Genomic DNA, 19,883 nt, shown 5'->3' with positions numbered 1-19,883 from the left:
GCTCTTCTTTGTACATCTGCTAGAATTTGGCTGTGAATTCACCTGGTCCTGGGTTGTGTTTTGTTTTGTTTTTTGTTTTTTGTTTTTTTGATTGGTAGGCTATTTATTACTGATTCTTCAGAGCTCATCATTGTCTGTTTGGGAAATCAATTTCTTCCTGGTTCAGTCTTGAAAGGATGTATATGTCCACGAATTTATTAATCTCTTCTAGGTGTTCATAGTGTTTCTGATGGTTATTTACATTTCTGTGGAGTCAGTGGTAACATCCCCTTTGTTGTTTCTAGTTGTGTTTGTTTGGATCTTCTCTGTTTTCTTCTTTATTAGTCTAGCTAGAGGCCTATCTATCTTACTAATTTTTCAAAAAACCAACACCTGAATTGGTTGAACTTTTAGATGGTTTTTTTATATTTTCTAATTCTTTATGACCTTCCTTAGACACCAGCTGGGTTTTGAAGGGGTTGTTTTTGTTTTTGTTTTTTGCTTCTTTTCTTAAATTGTGACACTTAGAAATTTACCCAGTCCTCTCATGAAGAGCTGACCAATATAGTATCTAGTAGTCATTTCTTGCTAGGGTTCACATAAATGCAGCTCAACTTGATTTTTTTAATAACAGGCTTATTGAGGTATAATTCATTGACCATAAAGTTCACTCACTTAAAGTGTACAATTCATTGGTTTTTAGTATTTTCACAAGGTTGTACAACTGTCATCGATATCTAATTCCAGAATATTTTCATCATCACTCCACAAAGTGACCCTGTACACATTAGCAGTCACTCCCCACTCCTCCCTCCCCCGAGTCTTGGCATCCACTAATCTCCATTTTGTCTGTATGGATTTATCTATTCTTGATATTTGAAACACATGGATTCATACAATATATGGTCTTTTGTGTCTGGCTTGTTTTACTTGGCATAATGTTTTTTCAAAAGATCCATTTTCTGACAATGGTAAAACATCTGAACCGTTGGTAGAACAAAATTGGAGAATCTACTACTCTGAGGATGGATTGTGAGCTCCATAAGAACATAATAGATAATAAATAGTTCAGGTGATAAATGAATGGAAACAGAAGGGATCAAATATGCAACCATTGAGCTGATACCTTAATATTTATGATTAATCTAAATAAACAAACAAAGAAGGAAACGTATATTTGTACTCCTGGAGATATTTTGTAATCACTTAACTGATATGGGAAGAAATAGACTGAATTTTGCAGCAGCAACAGTGCTATACCTGACACTTTACAGATTTGCTTCAAATTCAGAAATACTAATATAGCTATTTGGTAGGCAGAGTAATAGCCACCCACACAAAGATTTCCATCCTTGGAAACTATGAATATATTATGTTGTCTGCCAAAAGATAATTAAGGTTACAGATGAAATTAAGACTGTTAGCTTCTGATTTGAGATTGGAGATTACCCTGGTCTATCTGGGTAGGCCCAATTTGTCATAAGGGTCCTTATAAGCAGAGAAGGGAGCAGAAGGGGAGGTCAGAGTTACGTAAGAATACAACTATGGAAGAAAGAAACAGAGAGTTGCAACATTGCTGGTTTTGAAGATGAGGAAAGAGAGCCACAAACAAAGGAATGCAAACAGCTACTAGAAGCAGGAAAAGGCAAAGAAATGGATTTTCCCTTAGAGCCTCTGGAAAGGAATTCAGCCCCGCAGACACCTTGATTTTTGCTCAGTGAGACCCATTTGAGAATTCTGACCTCCATAACTGTAAGATAAGAAATGTTTCTGGCCGGGCGCGGTGGCTCAAGCCTGTAATCCCAGCACTGTGGGAGGCCGAGGCGGGTGGATCACGAGGTCAAGAGATCGAGACCATCCTGGTCAACATGGTGAAACCCCGTGTCTACTAAAAATACAAAAAAAAAAAATTAGCTGGGCATGGTGGCGCGTGCCTGTAATCCCAGCGACTCAGGAGGCTGGGGCAGGAGAATTGCCTGAACCCGGGAGGCGGAGGTTGCGGTGAGCCGAGATCGCGCCATTGCACTCCAGCCTGGGTAACAAGAGTGAAACTCCGTCTCAAAAAAAAAAAAAAAAAGAAATGTTTCTGTTTAAAGCCTTTACGTTTTTGGTAATTTGTTACACCAGAGATTGGAAACTAATATAAGCCATGACCGGCATTCATACAGTCCAGTTATAGCAAGGATTTTGGTTAAAACAGTGACTAGAAAGGCCTCTCACTCTTTTTCCTCCCTTGCCAGTTTAATATGAATCTCTGGCCCACTCACTTCTGGGTGATGGAGAAAGAAGGGTTCAGGTTTAAACAGGCTGAATTTAAAGTGATGGTGAACATCTAAATTACTTTGAAATGTGAAACTCTTGTTTTCCACATAGCTCAGCTGTGGGGAATTGGTGTAATCTCTAAGGGCTAGAATAACACAAGAGAAGAATAGAGTGTCGAGGGATAGCAAAAATGAGAAAAGGCGTGCTTGACAGCCTAGGATATACCACAGTTTTTTGTAAGGAAACAGACTTTGCAGCTGAGGGAATAATACCAGGGGGAATAAATTATAAACAGGGATTGTGTGAACTCCTTCCTTGGAGAAGTATCAATGGTAACTGATAAGATTGATTTATCCCAGTACAATATTGATCAAGCGGAAGAAGAGTAAAATCACCCCCAGGGTTGCAGTATAAAAGCCACAATCACTAGTTCATTCAGCTTAAAGATTTTGTTGTCTGATACACAGACAAGCCTCCCCTGCTAAAAACTCCATGTGAGCATTCGAAATAATTTGGCCTTAGTGCTTTATTCTCTGACTCTAAATAAAGTACGCCGTCTGGAAATCATTGTATTTTATTTAGTTTCTTTCCCAACTCTGCTACTTGCAAAACAATGTAAAAAAATCATTACTGTTAAGTTCATAGGGCTGTTAAAATTCTAGAGATGGCTTATCTAATTTGACAAACTGGCTTGTTCAGGGGCTCTGATCTGCATCCATTATGTGAATTTTGTCTAAATAATTCCTGATGTCCGCCTGTGTCTGCATACATTATCAATATGTAATAATGCATTATGCCTCGTCTTTATTTTAATTAAATTAAATTGCAGCAGTTTGGAGTCCTGGAAGTTCAGGAAATCAGCCATCCACTGTTAGTAGCTCTGCTATAAACAATTCTATTTTTCTTCAAGGTTATTGGCAACAACAATTGCATAATTATTTAGTACAGTAGTTTGGCAACAAAGAGTGGTGTTTCTGGGAGAACTAGACTTCCTAAAGGTTCACGACACATAGGAGTCTGTCTAAATTGTGTTAGAGAGAAACAAGGGAACATTAATAGTAATAGGTGCTAAGCTATGGTTGCTTTGTGCACACAAAACATTCCTGAGAACGATGCTTTAGTGTTCATAAATTTCCCTTCAGTAAAACCTAAGCAGGTTGGGCAGCCACAAAAATAGCATCCACTGAATATTTTAATAATAAATGGGTAGTGCTTTACAATTTGCAAAGTACTTTCACATGCATTATCTCATTTTAATGCTTATAACATTCCTGCCTGGTAGGCATGGCAGAATTAGTATGATCTTCATGTTGCAGAGGGAAAACTGAGGGTCAGAAAGAAAAAGTGACTGGCCTAGAGTCCTGTATGGGGATTCAAACTCGGGTCTCCCAGTCCTTAGTTCTGTATGCCTTTCACTGCTGCCTCTCCTCACTAAAGTGACCAGCCCACCTTACTGAGTACCCAATTCAACGCCCCAGTGGTTTTCTGTCAGAGAAGCTAGCAGAGATAATAATCTTTCATCATTTCTCTCCATCATGAATTCATAATCGTTAAATGAGAGCAGGGCCATTTTATCCATTCAACTTTATAGGCACAGTGCCAAGGAGATGAGTTTTTCAAGGACCTACAAAATGTTTGCTACCTAAAAAACAAGTTTATTGTCACTAGAAGATGAAAAGGAAATCTGAAAATCAACATTAATAAATGTTTAAATAAGTGTCAGAAAAATGGAGCATCATGTCAGCTTGTGAACTACAACTCAATTTTTGTGCTTACTTATGAAATATGTCTAAGGTGGGATATGAGTTGTATACATTTTCATATGTCTTATAAGATGTAAGATAGGACCACCAAAAGTAAGAGTTCCTACCAAGGTTTTCAAATGGCCTTCACTAATACTTTCATAAGCAAGTGGTCTTGTGCCCATTTCAAACTGCTGGTCAACACCCATTAGTAGATTGTGAAATCTATTTGGTGAGTCAACCAGCACTTTTGTTTTAAAAAAATTGAATAGAATATGATAGAATATAATAGAACCAAAATGAACAGAACAGAATAAAATAGAACATATCAGAATGTGATGCTATAAAGAGTGTCTTGGAAAACTTTGTTTTGTGTGTGTGTGTGTGTGAGTGCGTGTGTGTGCGTGCGTGCGTGTGTGTGTGTGTATCTCCCTATGTGGATGCTGGGTCACAATTAACAAATCATGTTTCTCATCATGACTTTCAGATATGAAAGTTTGAAAGCCATTGGTAAGATGATAAGCCCAGAAACACAAAAATTAAATGATTTATCAAGCCATGTTACTTACTTTCCAGATCAGCATTTATGACTGTTCTTGCCTTCTGGTCCCCTCTACCAACCCATATCAGAAGGGACTACGAAGGTATCCCTTCAACATTGGGTTACCACATAATTTATCATTCAAACCAGTTGCCTTTGAGGGTGAAAGGAGATACTGGTAATAATTACGTCAAGAAAACAACATAACCAAGCACCGTTTGGGGCCATTTGGGTTACATGGCTCTTCTACTTCAGGGCTATCCCTAGCTTCCAGTCCTTATCTCTTAAATTCTGAACAAATAAAAAGTTATTTATTTAGCACTACTGAATTGTGGTTCTTTCTCCTTAATAGCTGTTATCTAGCATAGTAGATGAAAGCATTTGTCTATGAGTTTCTGGATTTGAGCTCTGGCTCTGCCATTTACTAGCCATGTGACCTTGGACTTAACAACTTCATTTCTTTGAGTCTCTATGATATAATCTATCAAACTGCAGTAAATATAGTTTCCTCATGAGTTTTTGAGTCTTCAAATTAGGTCATATGCACAAAAACATATGTAACTGTTTCGTATTATACAAACATAATGCATATTATTTTGTGGTAATTATTAGGGTGACCATTGGTAAAAATTCCAGAAAGTAGGTAATCCTTCAAGGTATGGCTTCTCTCCCGTGAAAAATTATCCTGCCCTGTATAACACTCACCATATCTCCAGCGCTTCTCAGATCACCTGCCTGGCACGTCGAGCAGCTTAGTGAAGATTTGCTGCGTCATTAAATAACAGCACTTCACTTTCCATTACAATATTGAAACCCTCTTAATCAATCACATTGTTTCAAATGATAGCCAGTCCATTTTCAAGGTGAGTCTATTTCCAAAACCTCTCCCTCCCCCAAAAATATGCCTAAATACTGCTAAGGGATAGTAATCTTATAATTTTTCACTGGGTAGGGACAGGGAGGGTTGTTGTTCTTCACTTGTTTTTGATTGCACTGGAGAGAAACTAACCCTCTAGCCACCCTGACCTTTAAATCTCTCAGAGCTACCAAGTCTCAAGGCCTTACACACATGCCACTGTCTCTGCTTAGAATGCCTTTCCCTATAAAGGTAAACCCCTTCTTGATAAAGAGGCTTTTCCTTGCCTCCCCAGTCCAACATAAAATTTCCTGGTTACGTTCTCTCATAATGCTCAGCATTTTCTCATCATAACATTTATGACAATTTGTGTGTGTGTGTTTACGTTGTTTGTTTTACTTTTATGTTTGTTCTTCCCACCAGAATATAACCTCCACTGGGGGGAGGGATGCTGTCTTGTTCAACCTCATATTCCCAGTGCCCCACAAACTGCCTGTCAACAAGAGGTACCCATGAAATATTGCGTATTTGTTGAATGACTGAACAAAGAAATGAATAAGGACAGAGACTCAGGGTGACCCCTTAGCCTTGCCTATATAATGGGATGGTGGGTCTGCCCAGAGAGAGGAGGACAGTGCCTAGGTACACAAAGGCACTCACAAATGTTATACAAGAGCCAGTATATCACCCTGTCTTTGGGGGCATATAGGTTATCCGTGTTGGCTTTTATACAACTAGGCTTGGACAAAGCAGCCAGAAAAAAAAATCTCATAATATTAGGTTTTAATGTATAGAACCTCTTGGCAAAAGTGTTGCATAGCTGTCTGACTTCTGGATTCTTTTAATTTCCTACCTTTCTCTTCATTCAGCTACCTCACTCTTACACTATCATGTTTAACCCTTATCTCTGTAAATAGGTAGGGCAAAGATCTTAAGTAAGGGATTGCCAAATCAAATCCAGAGATTCATTGAAAGGATAATACATCATGTCCAGGTAAAGTTTATTTTAGGGCAAGAAAGATGGTTCAACATTGGGAAATCTGTTGCTATAATTCACTGTCTTAACAGATTAAAGGGGAAACCATGTGAATATGTCTGTAAGTGCAAAAAAGACACTTGATGAAAATTTAACACCTGATTCTGACACTCTTAGTAAGCTAGGAATAATAAACAAAGCATTTCAGGCCACTGGGCAGTGTGTCAAATTGAGGAGCCTCTGGTCTCATCTTATCCTACAATAAATCACTAGAGAATAGGGAAAGATAGAAGACTCTCGGAGAGCAGGTACTCATTTTAAATAGATAGCATTTTAGCTACATTGTCTTGGTCGGTTGTTGCCATGGCCCTCATTTGGTTCTTTAGGTCTTTTGTCTTTGTTGTTGCTTTTGTTTTTGCATTAATCTTGTATTTTAAAAGAATGGAAAATATTTAGGTTTTCATCTTGTTAGGTACCTTTTAAATATCATGAAATTATTTTTAGATGTTCCCTGAGTTCATGAAGGTAACATGTAAATTTCTCACATTGACTATCAGACTACCTTTAATTATATATTGCCTTCATAAATGCAACCATTATAAATTCTGAAACCTTAGCCTGAAGCTGTTGAAAGTCATCTGCTTAACCTTGTCATATTTCACACATCAGCTTCATTGCATGGCACCTTTACTTTGGCTACTTAATGTCAATCTCCTATCCTAGCCCTTATAAATGAATGTCACAGTAACTAAACTAGGTAAGAGGAGCAGCGCGACCCTCAGCCTTCTTGCCATCCCCATGTCATATAAATGCTGCTGCTCTGATAAGTAGAATGAACATTCAGTTATTTTTCCAATGTCAAATGGCTTTGGAGGAACAAGCTACAATCTTTACCCAGTCTTCTTTACAAGCCAGTGTAATATTTGCAAGATGACTAACAGTGAAGTCAGAGGAGCAATCCTGTGACCAGAGGATAGAATCCTCTGCAAAAGTAACAAGACTATCTCGACAATCAGAGACTCTTGGTTAAGGAACATTCCGTTAATATCTCTGTGTAGAGGTGAAGGAGAGAATACAAAAAGGCAGAAATCCAGATGGAATTAGGGAAGTCACAAGGGAGGTGATCACATGGCTCAGAGGAAGTATTATTCCGTAATAATCACTCTCAACTGCCTTCCCAATATATGTGCGCCAGCACGAACCCATTATGCTAGTCCCTGGGAAGTATAGTCCAGGACCCCTTATCCACTTATCCCTGCTCACTGCCAGTCTAGTCTACTTTCTACAGCTTCTCTGAGATGTTGATGATTTTTTTTCCTTTTCTGTTATACTTGTCTTCCTAGTCCCCACCCTAGAGTGCCAGAGACTGAATCTGTACCATGCTGTGTTGATGAACAGACATGATAAGCAACAGGCCGCCTGGGACATGGTAGTGGTCCACTGTGCTTATTTAGCTGAGGTTTAGCTGTCATACTGTCAGGCAGAGTATGGTGTCAAGACAGCATTTTCAGTGCCAGCTCCAATATAACCATTTTTTCCTATATTTAATTATAGGGAAAAAAATAGGCATTTAGTGCATTATAGTCTGCTTCCATGAGAGAAAGTCTAGGATTAGTTGCTACTGTATTTGCTAGTTCTTGTGAGTTTGGAGAGAAGCAACTCCATGGGGTGAAATATTTGCCCTCTCATAAGCTGATTGCAAGTTCCAGGATTATGTTAATGTTGGCTGCTGTCAGAAAGAAACTTTGCCTTGTTACCCTGAGCAAGGAGCCACATATGAAAATACCCCAACACACAGCTATTCTCATTAAAGTCAGCTGGAAATTTTGGACAAGTCTTACATATAAATTACAACTTCATTAGCTCATAGAGCTTTCTTGGGAGGAAGTAAATCTAATAAAAATTAGAGGGAACTTACTAAGTGGTTGCCTTGTTGCTATTTGCTGTGACTGGGGAAAAAAAGTAATATAATTGTGGGGTTTGCAGCCAATGCACTTTTTTGTTGTGGACTGGAGAGCAATTCACAGAGCAGATAGGAGGAGGTGAAGAGAGTACGTATGTCTCATTACCACTGCATTGAGAACTCCTTAATTGATGCTTTATGTAAGCATTTCCTGCTGCAGAGTTGGGAGGATCTTTAACTGTTACTGAGAGAGAAAAAGCAGGCTCCAATCCACCATCACAGGTCACCAGGGCACACTACTTATTTGCAAAACTGCAATCACCTTCCGGAGAAGGGATTCTAGGAGAGCTCACCAGACTTACAATGTACAGAAGGCAGATCCAGTAATTGCCAGGAGTACTGTGGGGAAGGAGATGATGGCTTTAAGGGAACTTGTAATTATTGTCATTGTGATTATTTATTAATCAAGACTTTTAAATGTTGGCAGCAGAAGCAGAAACTGTGTTATCCCACACACCAACATGGCCCTCAGTGTGCTTGCTAACCACCTGATTTTTTCAGCATAAGATTCTATTTGGCTTTTGAGTTTGATCCTAAACAGAAGTTATCAAATGTAATCTAGAAAGAATACAATTTAGAGTGTTAGTGCTAAAGAGGGATTAAAAGGATTGTCTACTATAGTGGTCTTTGAGCTGAGATCTTTATTTGGACTTCAGAAAGTCAGTGAACTCCCTAGAGTTATATACAAAATTGCGTATGCATGTGCATTTTTCTAGGAAGAATGTCCATAACTTTCATTAGACTCACAACAATGTGCTCCCCGAACCAAAAGAGCCTATGAACCACCAATTCTAGTCACTCCCTCCCCACTATGCTACCAGTAAAAAGCACAACTCCAGAGATGGAGAATAACTTGCCTGAGCCTACACAACTGGTTGATGATAGATCTGAGAGTTAAAGTCTTTTCTGACTCTTGGTCTAAAACCAACTCTTTGCACTTTGCCAGAATTGTTTTAGCAAGTAGAGGGGCTGTATGAGATATCAGGGAGAGTGTAGACAGTATTGAATTGTACCATAAGTGTAACTTGATCTAGATTACCTTTGAGATCCCTTTCCCCCCAAGAGTCTATTTCCACCCACCTTAATAGAGAACAGCATTGGCAGAGATGATTAGTTCCCCTCCATCCCAGTACATTGACCTCCATTGCTAACAATGCTTGGTTTAGGATAATATTAAAATGAGTTTGCATTTCATGAGTCTTACCAGCTGATGGCTGATAGAAGGGCATCCCCACCAGGAATGGCTACATAATTTGCAGGGCCTAGTGAAATGAAAATGAAAATACAGAACCTTTTGTTTAAAAAGTATTACAAATTTCAAAACAGTGACTGAAGAGCATTAAACCAAGTGTGGGGCCCTCCTAAGCATGGGTCATACCCATGAAGATGGCCCTGATCCCTGTTATAAGTTTTGGTAGAGGGGAGGACAAAGAGAAGCCAGCCTGCAATTTAAAATTGGCTACAAATTATCCACGAAGTCAGAGAGTTGGGTTTTTGTGATTACAGGGACTTTTTGGCTTATCTGTGAATGTGCTCACACACACATGCACATGAACATGCACACACAAATCAGTTTGACTAAAATTACTATCGTTTCCCTTCACCTAATGGCAAAAACCAAAACTAGATGGCTTTATCTTTTCATTTTTGGGCTTATGGTTCTGGCATTACTTAAGCACCCATTTTCATTTCCAGTTTTCATATCCAAATGACAAAGGAAGGACTCAGCTCTTCAGGGGCATCTAAAGAGTCAGGTAGAGGCAGATACTCAAAAGCAATGGTAGACCACAGACCAACCAGGGCTATTTTAAGCTGCCAGAAAGGGGGAAAGCAGCTTCAGGATATGCAGTATAATGAGCCAGTGTTCTCAGGCTTAGAACGTTATGAGGATAGAAAGCAATGTAAATTTAAGAACCAGAAATCTGGGATTCCAACAGGTAAACAGATTTACCAAGAGGGAAGATGGCTAGGACTTGGTATACTTGAGCTATACATAGTTCAGTAGAGCAAAGACACTCAAGCTACCACTTTCTGCATTTCCCATTTCAATGGCATACCAGGGTTCCAAGTTTAATGCACAACATCTGCGCTGCACAGGAGTCGAAGCCAAATGTTGGGTGATGTCCCATTGGTTAGTTACATGCAGAAACCAAAACATAATGCACACAAAGTGGAATTTACACTTGCAGCACTCTAAGCAAACTTAGTCTTCTCAGTAAACCAAAAGCCAGTTAGCACAGGAAAACATAAATTGGGCAAATCAATTTTTATTAGATTCATATGTAGTTGGTTGCTGCATAAGTGGCCTAGTACTCCAAAGGCAGCTTCCTGAGTGCATTTTTCACTATAGTGATTAAAAAAAAAAAAAAAAAAAAAAAAAAAGGCAGTCATACCTGCACTTCTCCCACAACGGTAGAGAGAAATTATACTACCACAGCTTAATGCTACATAAAGCGTCTCTCTTCAGTTTTATAGCACAGCCTCCAACCTGAAAGCCCAAAACGAAGCTTAATGTCCATAAATATATGGCACCAACCTAATAAGAGCATTTATTTACTCAATCCTTCATATATTTATCCACTTTGAATGACCAGTGCTGTGCTAGGTACAATGTTGTACCGTGCTAGGTGAAAGAAATTTGCAGTCAAATTTCAACTCTCATCAGAATTCAGTAGCCAATGTAATATCCACAGAATTGTCAACTAGTATAAACATGAAGCAAATAGTTTACAGTTTTCTAATGTGCTGTTAACTCTTTGTTTGCAGTATCTGTGGGATATGAATATGAAACGTGCCCTGACGTTATTCTCTGGGAGCAAAGGACAGTAGTTTTACAAGGTTTTGAGATGGATGCTTCTAACCTAGGCGGCTGGTCTTTGAATAAGCATCACATTTTGAATCCTCAAAGTGGTAAGTAGCTTTTTAAATTTTTATTAATACCATTTTGCTAATGCTGTATAATACATATTCATTGCAGAAAATTTGGAAAGTATAAGATAAAAATTACTTGTAAGAATACTACTTAGAGATGACCACATTAGTACATTTCCTTTCAAACATAATAGTTCTATTTTGAATTACTGTTAGTGTGATGAGAATCAGAACACTCTCATCTTCAATCTATCCCTTCTTTGGACCACTCTCCCTGCTGTCCTCCTAGTTTGCAATTTAAAAGTTAAATTAATCAGGAGAAGGGCGGAGAGGAGGCCTCTGAGCTTATGCTTTTCCCAGACAAACTGAGTTTGCTACCCTGGTTATAGCTCATTCGTCCAAGTTCCTCTACCTCCTGGTTCATCTTAGCAGGAAAGCAGTCATTGGTGTTTGCATACAGCTTTCCTTTGAACATCTACTGTGGAATCACATCTCTTTTCATCTAAAGAGACAGATTCTCAACAAGTATAGTAGGACATGTACATTGGGTTATTTTTCCAGAATTGGGGATCAGAATGTACTGAGGCCCCTACACGCTTCCATCCAGCCATCCTTGTATCCATCCTAACTTTGTGGAACAGGTGGCTAAGGCCAGACAATCTTACAAGGCCATGAACTGACCAAAGCTAAGAAATCCATTTTATAATCACATCCATGATATCACTTCATTTGTACCATAGTCAGATCAGCTATGTCAACCAGCCCCACAAGCTGGGAAATTTTGAATGGAAAAGCTAACCAGATTTGCTTTAATCATAGAAAGAGACAACCTATTGTAGTCCCAGTGTGGGACCCTGAAGGTGAATGAGTCTATTGCTGTATGCCCCCATTATACCTCTGTCCCCTCCTTCAAGAAAGAATCGGAATTCCATATCAAACTGTTTTTTTTTTAAGAGCAAAGATTCAGGCTGAGATATAAAATGTCAACTTTTTTTTCTGTTGTCAAAAGGAGAGCCACAGTTTTAAAAGTACAAAAACGAAAGGGCAGATGCCACTTATTAAATTATTAGGTTTTTTGTTTTGATTTGAAAGAGTATGACATTTTAAGCAGCCGTTTCTTTTCCACTCACTTTTATTGGCTTGTATGGATTGTCTCTTTCAAATGCCTGTCATTGACATTAAACACAAAGTGGGAAATGACCTCAATCGAGCCAGCCCCCAGCTGTGTGCTCCCAGTCCTGTATCCTCTTACCATTTGCTTCACACAGACTTGAAACGTTCAGAGCAGAAGGGAGTCATTCAGAAAGTTGGCTTTGCGGGGCCCCCTGATTTCCACAAATGTGTTTTCTCCACCCCTAATTCACCAGTAATTAGTTTTTAGGTAATAGGCATCAAGTTATTTCTGAGAATTTTTAACAGTTTTATTGAAGTGTAATTTATACATCATAAAATTTACCCGTTATAAGTGTACACTTCAGGGATTTTTCATAAATTTGTAGTTGTGCAACCATCACCACAACCCAGTTTTAGAATATTTTTATCACCCCCAAAAGATCTCTTGTGCTCATTCACAGCCCCAGTAAATCTGCTTTGTGTTTCTACCTTTCTGAGAAATTTATTCCGAGAAAGAAGCCTTCCTTTGGATAGTTTTTTAAAAAGGAACATTTGTTCATTTTATCATCTCATTTGTAGACGTGAATTTCCAACCAAGAACTCATCACACTTGCTAGGAAACAGATCTGAAGCCAGCTCTGCTGCTGCCTTTCAGCCTGACCTTGGACACAAAAACCTCTCTTGGGACGTTTTCAAAGTCTAAATCCCACCCACAAAGGCAGTTTTAGAAGCAGGAATGATAAGTGTGACGGAGCAGCTTTGGGAAGACCAATTTAGAAAGCAATGCTCTTTCCCCCTCGGGTCAGACAGTCTTTTCTGACTGATTAAGGCGAGAGCAATGTCTCTCCAAATACCCCCACTCCACTTGTCTCTGGAAAAAACAAAACTCTTTAGGCATCCTGCTTTTTTAATCAGAGACAGATAGCAGATTAAAAACCAGAATCTATCTTCCCCCAGTTTCCTCTCACTGGTTAAAAAGACACCTGTAATTAGATTGGATGTCTGCTGCCATTCTATGCTTCAGTTTTTCTTTGGCTATGAAATCATTATGCAGCGGGTAGTTTCTAGCACGCAGTGTTTTCAGACCATTTGTCATTTCCATTGCTGCAATTATATTTACCTGACAATTAACCATTGGTTGTGGAGGATTGTTTCCCCGTATTAGGTCTGCTATATAAAGATGGTTCTGATTTTCACTGAGATAAAAACACCAAAAACTTGTGGTTTTCAATATTATTCCTTTTAAGTACATCTTCTTAGTGATTATACAGAGGGTATATTCATTCAGTTTAAGAAAACTCGATTCTTTAAAATTATAAGAAAGGTGTGCATATCTGTTACAGAACTAAGCTATTTATTTGGTATATCTTTTATCAAACATATCCCCTAGTGTTTCCTGCCAGTCACGTCTTTAAAATTATTAAAAAGAACAATCTAGCACACTAATTGGATATTGTCATCTGTCTCAAAATGGGTAAAGAATTTCTTTTAACTTATCCTCCAAATTAGGCTAGTAGTTTGCCGACAAATGGTTTTACTGGGAGGAAAAGTAAATATCCATTGATCACACTGGCATATCTCCCAGTTTGTGTTTATATCCTCTCAGTCAAGTACTAAGAGAAATACGTGTTGTGTCTCTTTGTTGTTCATAAATCTGAAAAATGGTTTCTTCCTTGAAATCAGCATAAAGCACCACCCACTGGCTTTCAAGGAGATTTTTTATTTCAGACATATTTATAAGCATCAAAAGAAGTTCTGAACAAAGTAGCAAGAGGGTATGACTAGTATGTTTAAAAGTGTGCTTACCTTATTACACAATGGACTTGCCGTTTGGCAAAGAAAAGGAAAACTTTAAGGAGAAAATGTGCAGTAGGCCCCATTCGGTGGGGTTTCGTTGTTAACTGTAAACAAGATACCCAATCCTTAGCAGGAAGTTGGCCTTCACAAAAATAATGTGTGTTGTCTAGAATCATTTGATTCCCTTTTCAAAATGAGCATGTGTGGCAGAATAAGCTGGAAAGGAGGCAGCAATAATTGATCAAGATTTCTAGGAACCTAAACAACATATTTTCAAAGCAACATTTTGCAAAAGAATTGGTGTTAAATCATGGTTGCTAGATGGTATGGCCTGGTTCTCTGTAATGGAAGGTTAAACAGATTCTTGAAACAATAAAAACACCCTTCAAAATGATCTATTTTTCCAGGGCAATACAAAAGGGGTTTGCCCATTTTTGTTTTGATTGCTTCAGCTTTAAACAGGAATGGTAATTTCAGTACACGGGCACTTTAGTACCTTGCATGAAAGTCAGACATCAATTGTCGAGATGTAATCAGAAAGTACATTGCCTTATGTTTTATTTCCTTTAATCATTCTTCTTCTTTGATGGAGTGCTGGGCTTTCTAATAGAAAAGGGCAGTTTTAGAATTGCAAGCTTAGAAGAATGGCTTAGAATAGCCATCTTTAGTTTTTAAATTGCCAGGAGGCTGGTAATAACATGTCATTTTGAGGGTAATTGTTAACTATGCCATTATATTGATATAAAAAAATGGAGATCTACCTGTGAAAAATAGATGTTAATAGCAAATCTGGTATTTCCAAGCCAATAATTGGAAAGATTTTCGAATGATATACACTATAGTGCATTGCTGAAATACTGACATGCTAAACAGTGGTTTCCTCATTTATTAAAGAACATATCATAGCCTCGTTTGTAGAATATTCAGTTAACAATCATCAGGAGATTTCTTTTCAATGGTGTTGTGCAACTGTCATTCCAGTTCTCATTCACCTCCTCCCAATTCATTTGAATTAAAATATTGACCACATTGCAATTAAATGTTTTTTGGGAAATGAAATTCAGTCCTATTAATCTTACTTAATTAACTATTCTAAATCTTAAGAAAGGACTCTACTACCTAATAAAGTTATTAGTAAAATAAAAAGAAAGTAGCAATCCTCAAGATATCTCATAGTTCTGCAATAAAAGACCAATTTGTTAGGGCATAAACTCACAGCTGCTCCTGCAAATCATATGTTGCAAAAGTAGCCAGAAAGCACCCTGGAAGGAAAAGTAAAAATACTTAAATTTGAAATCCAAATACTATATGATGAATGGGATTTCTGTTTGCGGGAAGGTCCTTTCCAAGCATATATTGCCACCCTGGTATTATAGCACGTTTTAGTCTCTTGTTTATTTTTGCCAGCAATGTTCCTACCTCAGAGTGATCAATAGTTTCTCTGGTAGCACTGTGGGACCAAAAGTTGGAAGAAAACTAAGGAGGCATTTCAGGAAATGTTGAGGGAGAGTAACAGGCCATGCAAGGAGATAGACAGCAGGGGAAAAGGGAGAAAAAATAAGGTTTAACTGTGTAACTGCATTCATTCATTTGCTATCAGTGACTTCAGTCTGACACATGGGCATGCCTTCCCACAACATGGATGTTGCACCTGCCCTGGCTCACTCTGGGCTGACTTGAGCTATTTAGCACAGCGGGACTTGTTTCTTGGGTTTTCTGCCCAGGCTCAGCAGGTTTGCAAAATCATTGGAATTTAGACAAGAAAACTACAAGAAGCTCAAAGCCTATTTTCAACATTTACTGAGCACTTATCATGATTTCGCCATGGGGATTGGCACGGAAATCCAAAAAGGAGTAAGACAGAGGATCTGCCTTCAAGGAGCTCATTCATGTTCTAATAGGAAAGATAGAGAAGTAATAAAAACTGTATCACATAATGTAGCAAATGTTATAATAGAGCTATGGAAAAAAAAACTATGGGCATACAGAGGAGAGAGTAACAAATTCTGCCTGGATGGAGTATTGAGGAAAACTTGAGCTGAGCTTTAAAGGATGGGTAGAACTTCCCCCAGCAGGCAAGATGAGGAAGGCATTCAGGATAAAGAGAATAGCATGGACAAAAACATAGAGGAATGGAAGTCGGTGAAAGTAACCATAAGTAGTTTGCTCTGGCTAGAACTCAGGATATAGATGAAAGCATGATGACAGGGGAGACTGAAGAAGTAGTCAAGGGCCAAATCATGAAGGACTTTGTATGCCTTAACAATAAGGAATATGCCCTTTATCCTAAAGGGATATGGAACTATTGAAAGGCATTAAGCCACAGGCTGAAATAATCTCTATGACAGGAGTGGGGGCGAATATCTGGAAATGGGTATGCATGGAGACCAGGAGACCAAGAAGATAAGAGAAACTAAGCCAGTGTAGGAATAGGGAAGAAGAAACTGGTTTCAACACATTTTAAGGGATAGACTCAATGGGAGTTCAAGATTAATCAGGTTTCAAGAATGCAGGGAAAGAAGAGCCATGGTGATGTCCAGATTTCCAATTTAGGTAATCGTATACATGGTACAACCACTCACAAGATAATTAGGAAACAGGAGAGGAAGAGCAGGGCTTGGGAGGGGATGCAGAAAAATAATGAGTTAAGTTTTTAAATGTTTGAGACTGAGGTAATTGTGGGAGGTCCAAGTAAAGAGGTCTAGAAGGAAATTGCGTGTCAGTTAAGAACTCTGGATGGGAGAAAGTTTCAGTGTATAGAGATGGGAGTTAATGCTGTGGGTATGGATGAGATTGCCCACACAGAATGTCTGCAAAGAATTTTCATAAGTCAGTATCTCTATTTCCTGCACTGATGATAGTGCGATATGGTCCAAAAGAGTGGAAAATTCAAGTTTCTTTCATATATCTTTGAAGTGCATTCTGGCAGTAGGATTTCTTTTCTTTTCACAGAAGTAGATTACCTTCCTGATTGTGTTTTGCTCAGATTAATATTAAAATGGACTGATATTCTCTTTTCAGGAACTGGTTTCATAGTGAGGGTAATTTGAAATCAGACAGGTATGTGCTAGGCATCAGAAGAGAGCCAGCCAGATATGAAAATGTAGCCACAGATGATTCACAGAGCCCAGAGGGAATAGGTCATTAAAAGTCATCAAATGCTTTATTGAGTCCTTTAGAATCAACATTATAAAGACTGGTTGTATTACCCTACTTCACAGATGGACAAACTGAGACAAAGCATTACGCTGCTATTTGCTGTGGTTATGCAGTTCAACAAAAGTGAGGGAAGTGTATTTTTCACTTTCAGGTTCACTTATGCTAGACCAAAGCTCCTTCCTGCTTTGAATGATGAAAAATAAATTAAAGTGTTGCTGAGATTATTTTGTGGTAATTGCTTTTCTTAAATTTTCTTTTTGTTTTCCTTGAATCTAGGAATCATACATAAAGGGAATGGAGAAAATATATTCATTTCCCAGCAGCCCCCAGTCATATCAACCATAATGGGTAATGGACACCAAAGGAGTGTAGCCTGCACCAACTGCAATGGCCCAGCCCACAACAACAAACTCTTTGCTCCTGTCGCCTTAGCTTCTGGCCCTGATGGCAGTGTGTATGTTGGCGACTTCAATTTTGTAAGGAGAATATTTCCCTCGGGAAACTCCGTTAGTATTTTGGAATTAAGGTAAGTCTCCTCTAATCTCTATATATTTGCTTAGTGGATAGAGAAAAAAACAAGACAATATGAAAAGACAAAGCATTGCCAGAAGCAGCAGAAAAGGCAGTCACCCCTATTGTAGCACTGAGTTAACATGCAGGAATAGGGACAAAGGTCAACGTGCCCACCCGTCCAACTTGAAGGATCCTACTTTGGAGAACCAGGAAGTGTTAACATCCCTATGTGTATGTCCTTCCCTGTATAGAGTGCTGACACTGACATAGATCGTAATACCTCTAAGTACTCAGGTAAGTCACTCATCTACTGCTGGCCACTGTGTAGTCTCATCAAAACTGTTCCATTCCAGTAGGGAGAGGTATTGTCAGATCCAAAAGGCCAAACTTGCTAAGTTTTCATTTCCAATCTTTGGACGTGGTCATTTCATAAAGAGGAAAATGGAAATCTTTTTTTCATGGCGTGATAAAGAAGAATTGATTCTTTACCCTTAAAATCTCCACCCCATGATAATTAAAGCATTTATCTTTAGATTTTCTCATACTGCTTAGGAATTTTCTTGGGGGTACAAAGTGTTTCAACACCTTTTGTAAGGAATTCATGGCTTTTAGTATTCCATATCCTAAAAGTTCCACAAAGATTATGACTAAATTGACTGAGGCTTAATTCAGTTATTTCTTCCCTTTCTGAGATTATAAGGCACATATGTGCATCTTCTGGAGTTATGGAATAGGGGAGCTTCAACTTCCATCTCCTTAAGAATAAGCAAACCTGTTTCCTTTCCCCTGGGTAAACTGGTAGAGCCTTCTTTCTAATTAGTTATGACAACTGTATTCCTGACACATGCCTCTGGAACACTTGGCTTCAAGTTTCTCTATCTTCCAGAAGATCTAGATGCCATCCTATGAACTATTCCATAAATCGATTTTTACTTCAGGCATCTCCTCAATGACCTGACAAATAGTGAGCAAATATAGTGACTGGGAGAGCAGAGACATTGATAGATCAACTTGTAAGTACATGGCACCATCAAAGCCAATTAAAACACATGAAAAGTCTTGGGTCACTTTCATTTAACACTTACTTTCACACAAGCATGTAAATTGGAATACATGAGAACATTTCTCAAAATTTTTCAGATTCTCATACTTGCTATGCAATATACCTCCATTTTCTCAGACTGAGTTATTCCCTCATACCTAGCTGGGGAAATGTTCTAGTCCCAAGCCCCCATCCATTTTTCATATTAATTCACTCCAGTTTTAATACATGTCTTAATTATAATAGCAAAGGCTGTCATAGGGAAGAAAGCTGTTAAATCCCATAGCTCATGAAAACATAGACTGTAAAGTTAAGACTTTATAATAAAGACAAAGCACTTTTAGAGTCTAGAGAGGTACTAATTCATAGCACTCTACCCTAATCAAGTGTTCATGTACCTTAGGATGTTACACGTCATGGGGACTTGTCATTTCCAGCAGCATATCTCTTTGGGCACCTACTTACTGGAAAGTCAGCAGGAAAGCCAAGATGGTTGTATGCCTGGATATGGAAATGATTTATACAACAGTCCACATTGTTTTCAAAACCCTAGGGATGCTCTATCTACATAATACCAAATATGGATGGAAGCACTGAGCAATTCATTCAACATCTGAATGTTTCCAGTCATCCAGACTGTCAGACAGAGACCTGGTCTTGCTGAGTCTGCATAGATAACCCTATAAAGCCTGTATATCTAACCCCTATATAGCGAACTGTACAAAGGAAAGTGTAAACTTATCTACAAAAACAAGACAAAAAATATATTAATATTTTTTAAACTCCAGCTAAATTTAGTCCTTTTTAATTTAAAGGTAAATTTACCTAAAGTGGAGCAATTGTCATTCATTGATGAGATTCTCTCTTGGTCAAGGATCCTTAACAGTTTACAAATTTGCATTTTAGTCCAAAGTACCTTATGACCTTCAACACAAAGCCATTCGAAGTATAAAATAGAATAACTTGGACCCTAACTGCGAAGTGATTTTCTCATTATAAATAAAAATTCATTTCTGACAGTTTGAAGTACTAGCCAATGCCTCTACTCATTGTTACTCCACAACATTGT

General features: G+C 38.4%; 1 protein-coding gene across 2 annotated transcripts in view; it reads left to right on the top strand.

Annotated features, from left to right (window-relative positions):
* TENM1 (teneurin transmembrane protein 1) overlaps nt 1-19,883 on the top strand; it is a 355,328-nt gene that overhangs the window by 220,605 nt on the left and 114,840 nt on the right. For both annotated transcript variants that reach the window (XM_032268248.1, XM_032268247.1), the window contains exons 16-17: nt 11,086-11,229; nt 17,536-17,785. In XM_032268248.1, coding sequence (XP_032124139.1) covers nt 11,086-11,229; nt 17,536-17,785 — 394 coding nt within the window. The remainder of the gene's footprint in view (nt 1-11,085; nt 11,230-17,535; nt 17,786-19,883) is intronic.

This window comes from Sapajus apella, unplaced genomic scaffold (assembly GCF_009761245.1).
Source record: "Sapajus apella isolate SASKATOON/1434 unplaced genomic scaffold, GSC_monkey_1.0 scaffold176, whole genome shotgun sequence".
In the NCBI taxonomy this organism is placed as follows: domain Eukaryota; kingdom Metazoa; phylum Chordata; class Mammalia; order Primates; family Cebidae; genus Sapajus; species Sapajus apella.
The sequence above is the reverse complement of the archived record's forward strand: the minus strand, read 5'-3'. Positions and strand labels throughout refer to the sequence as shown.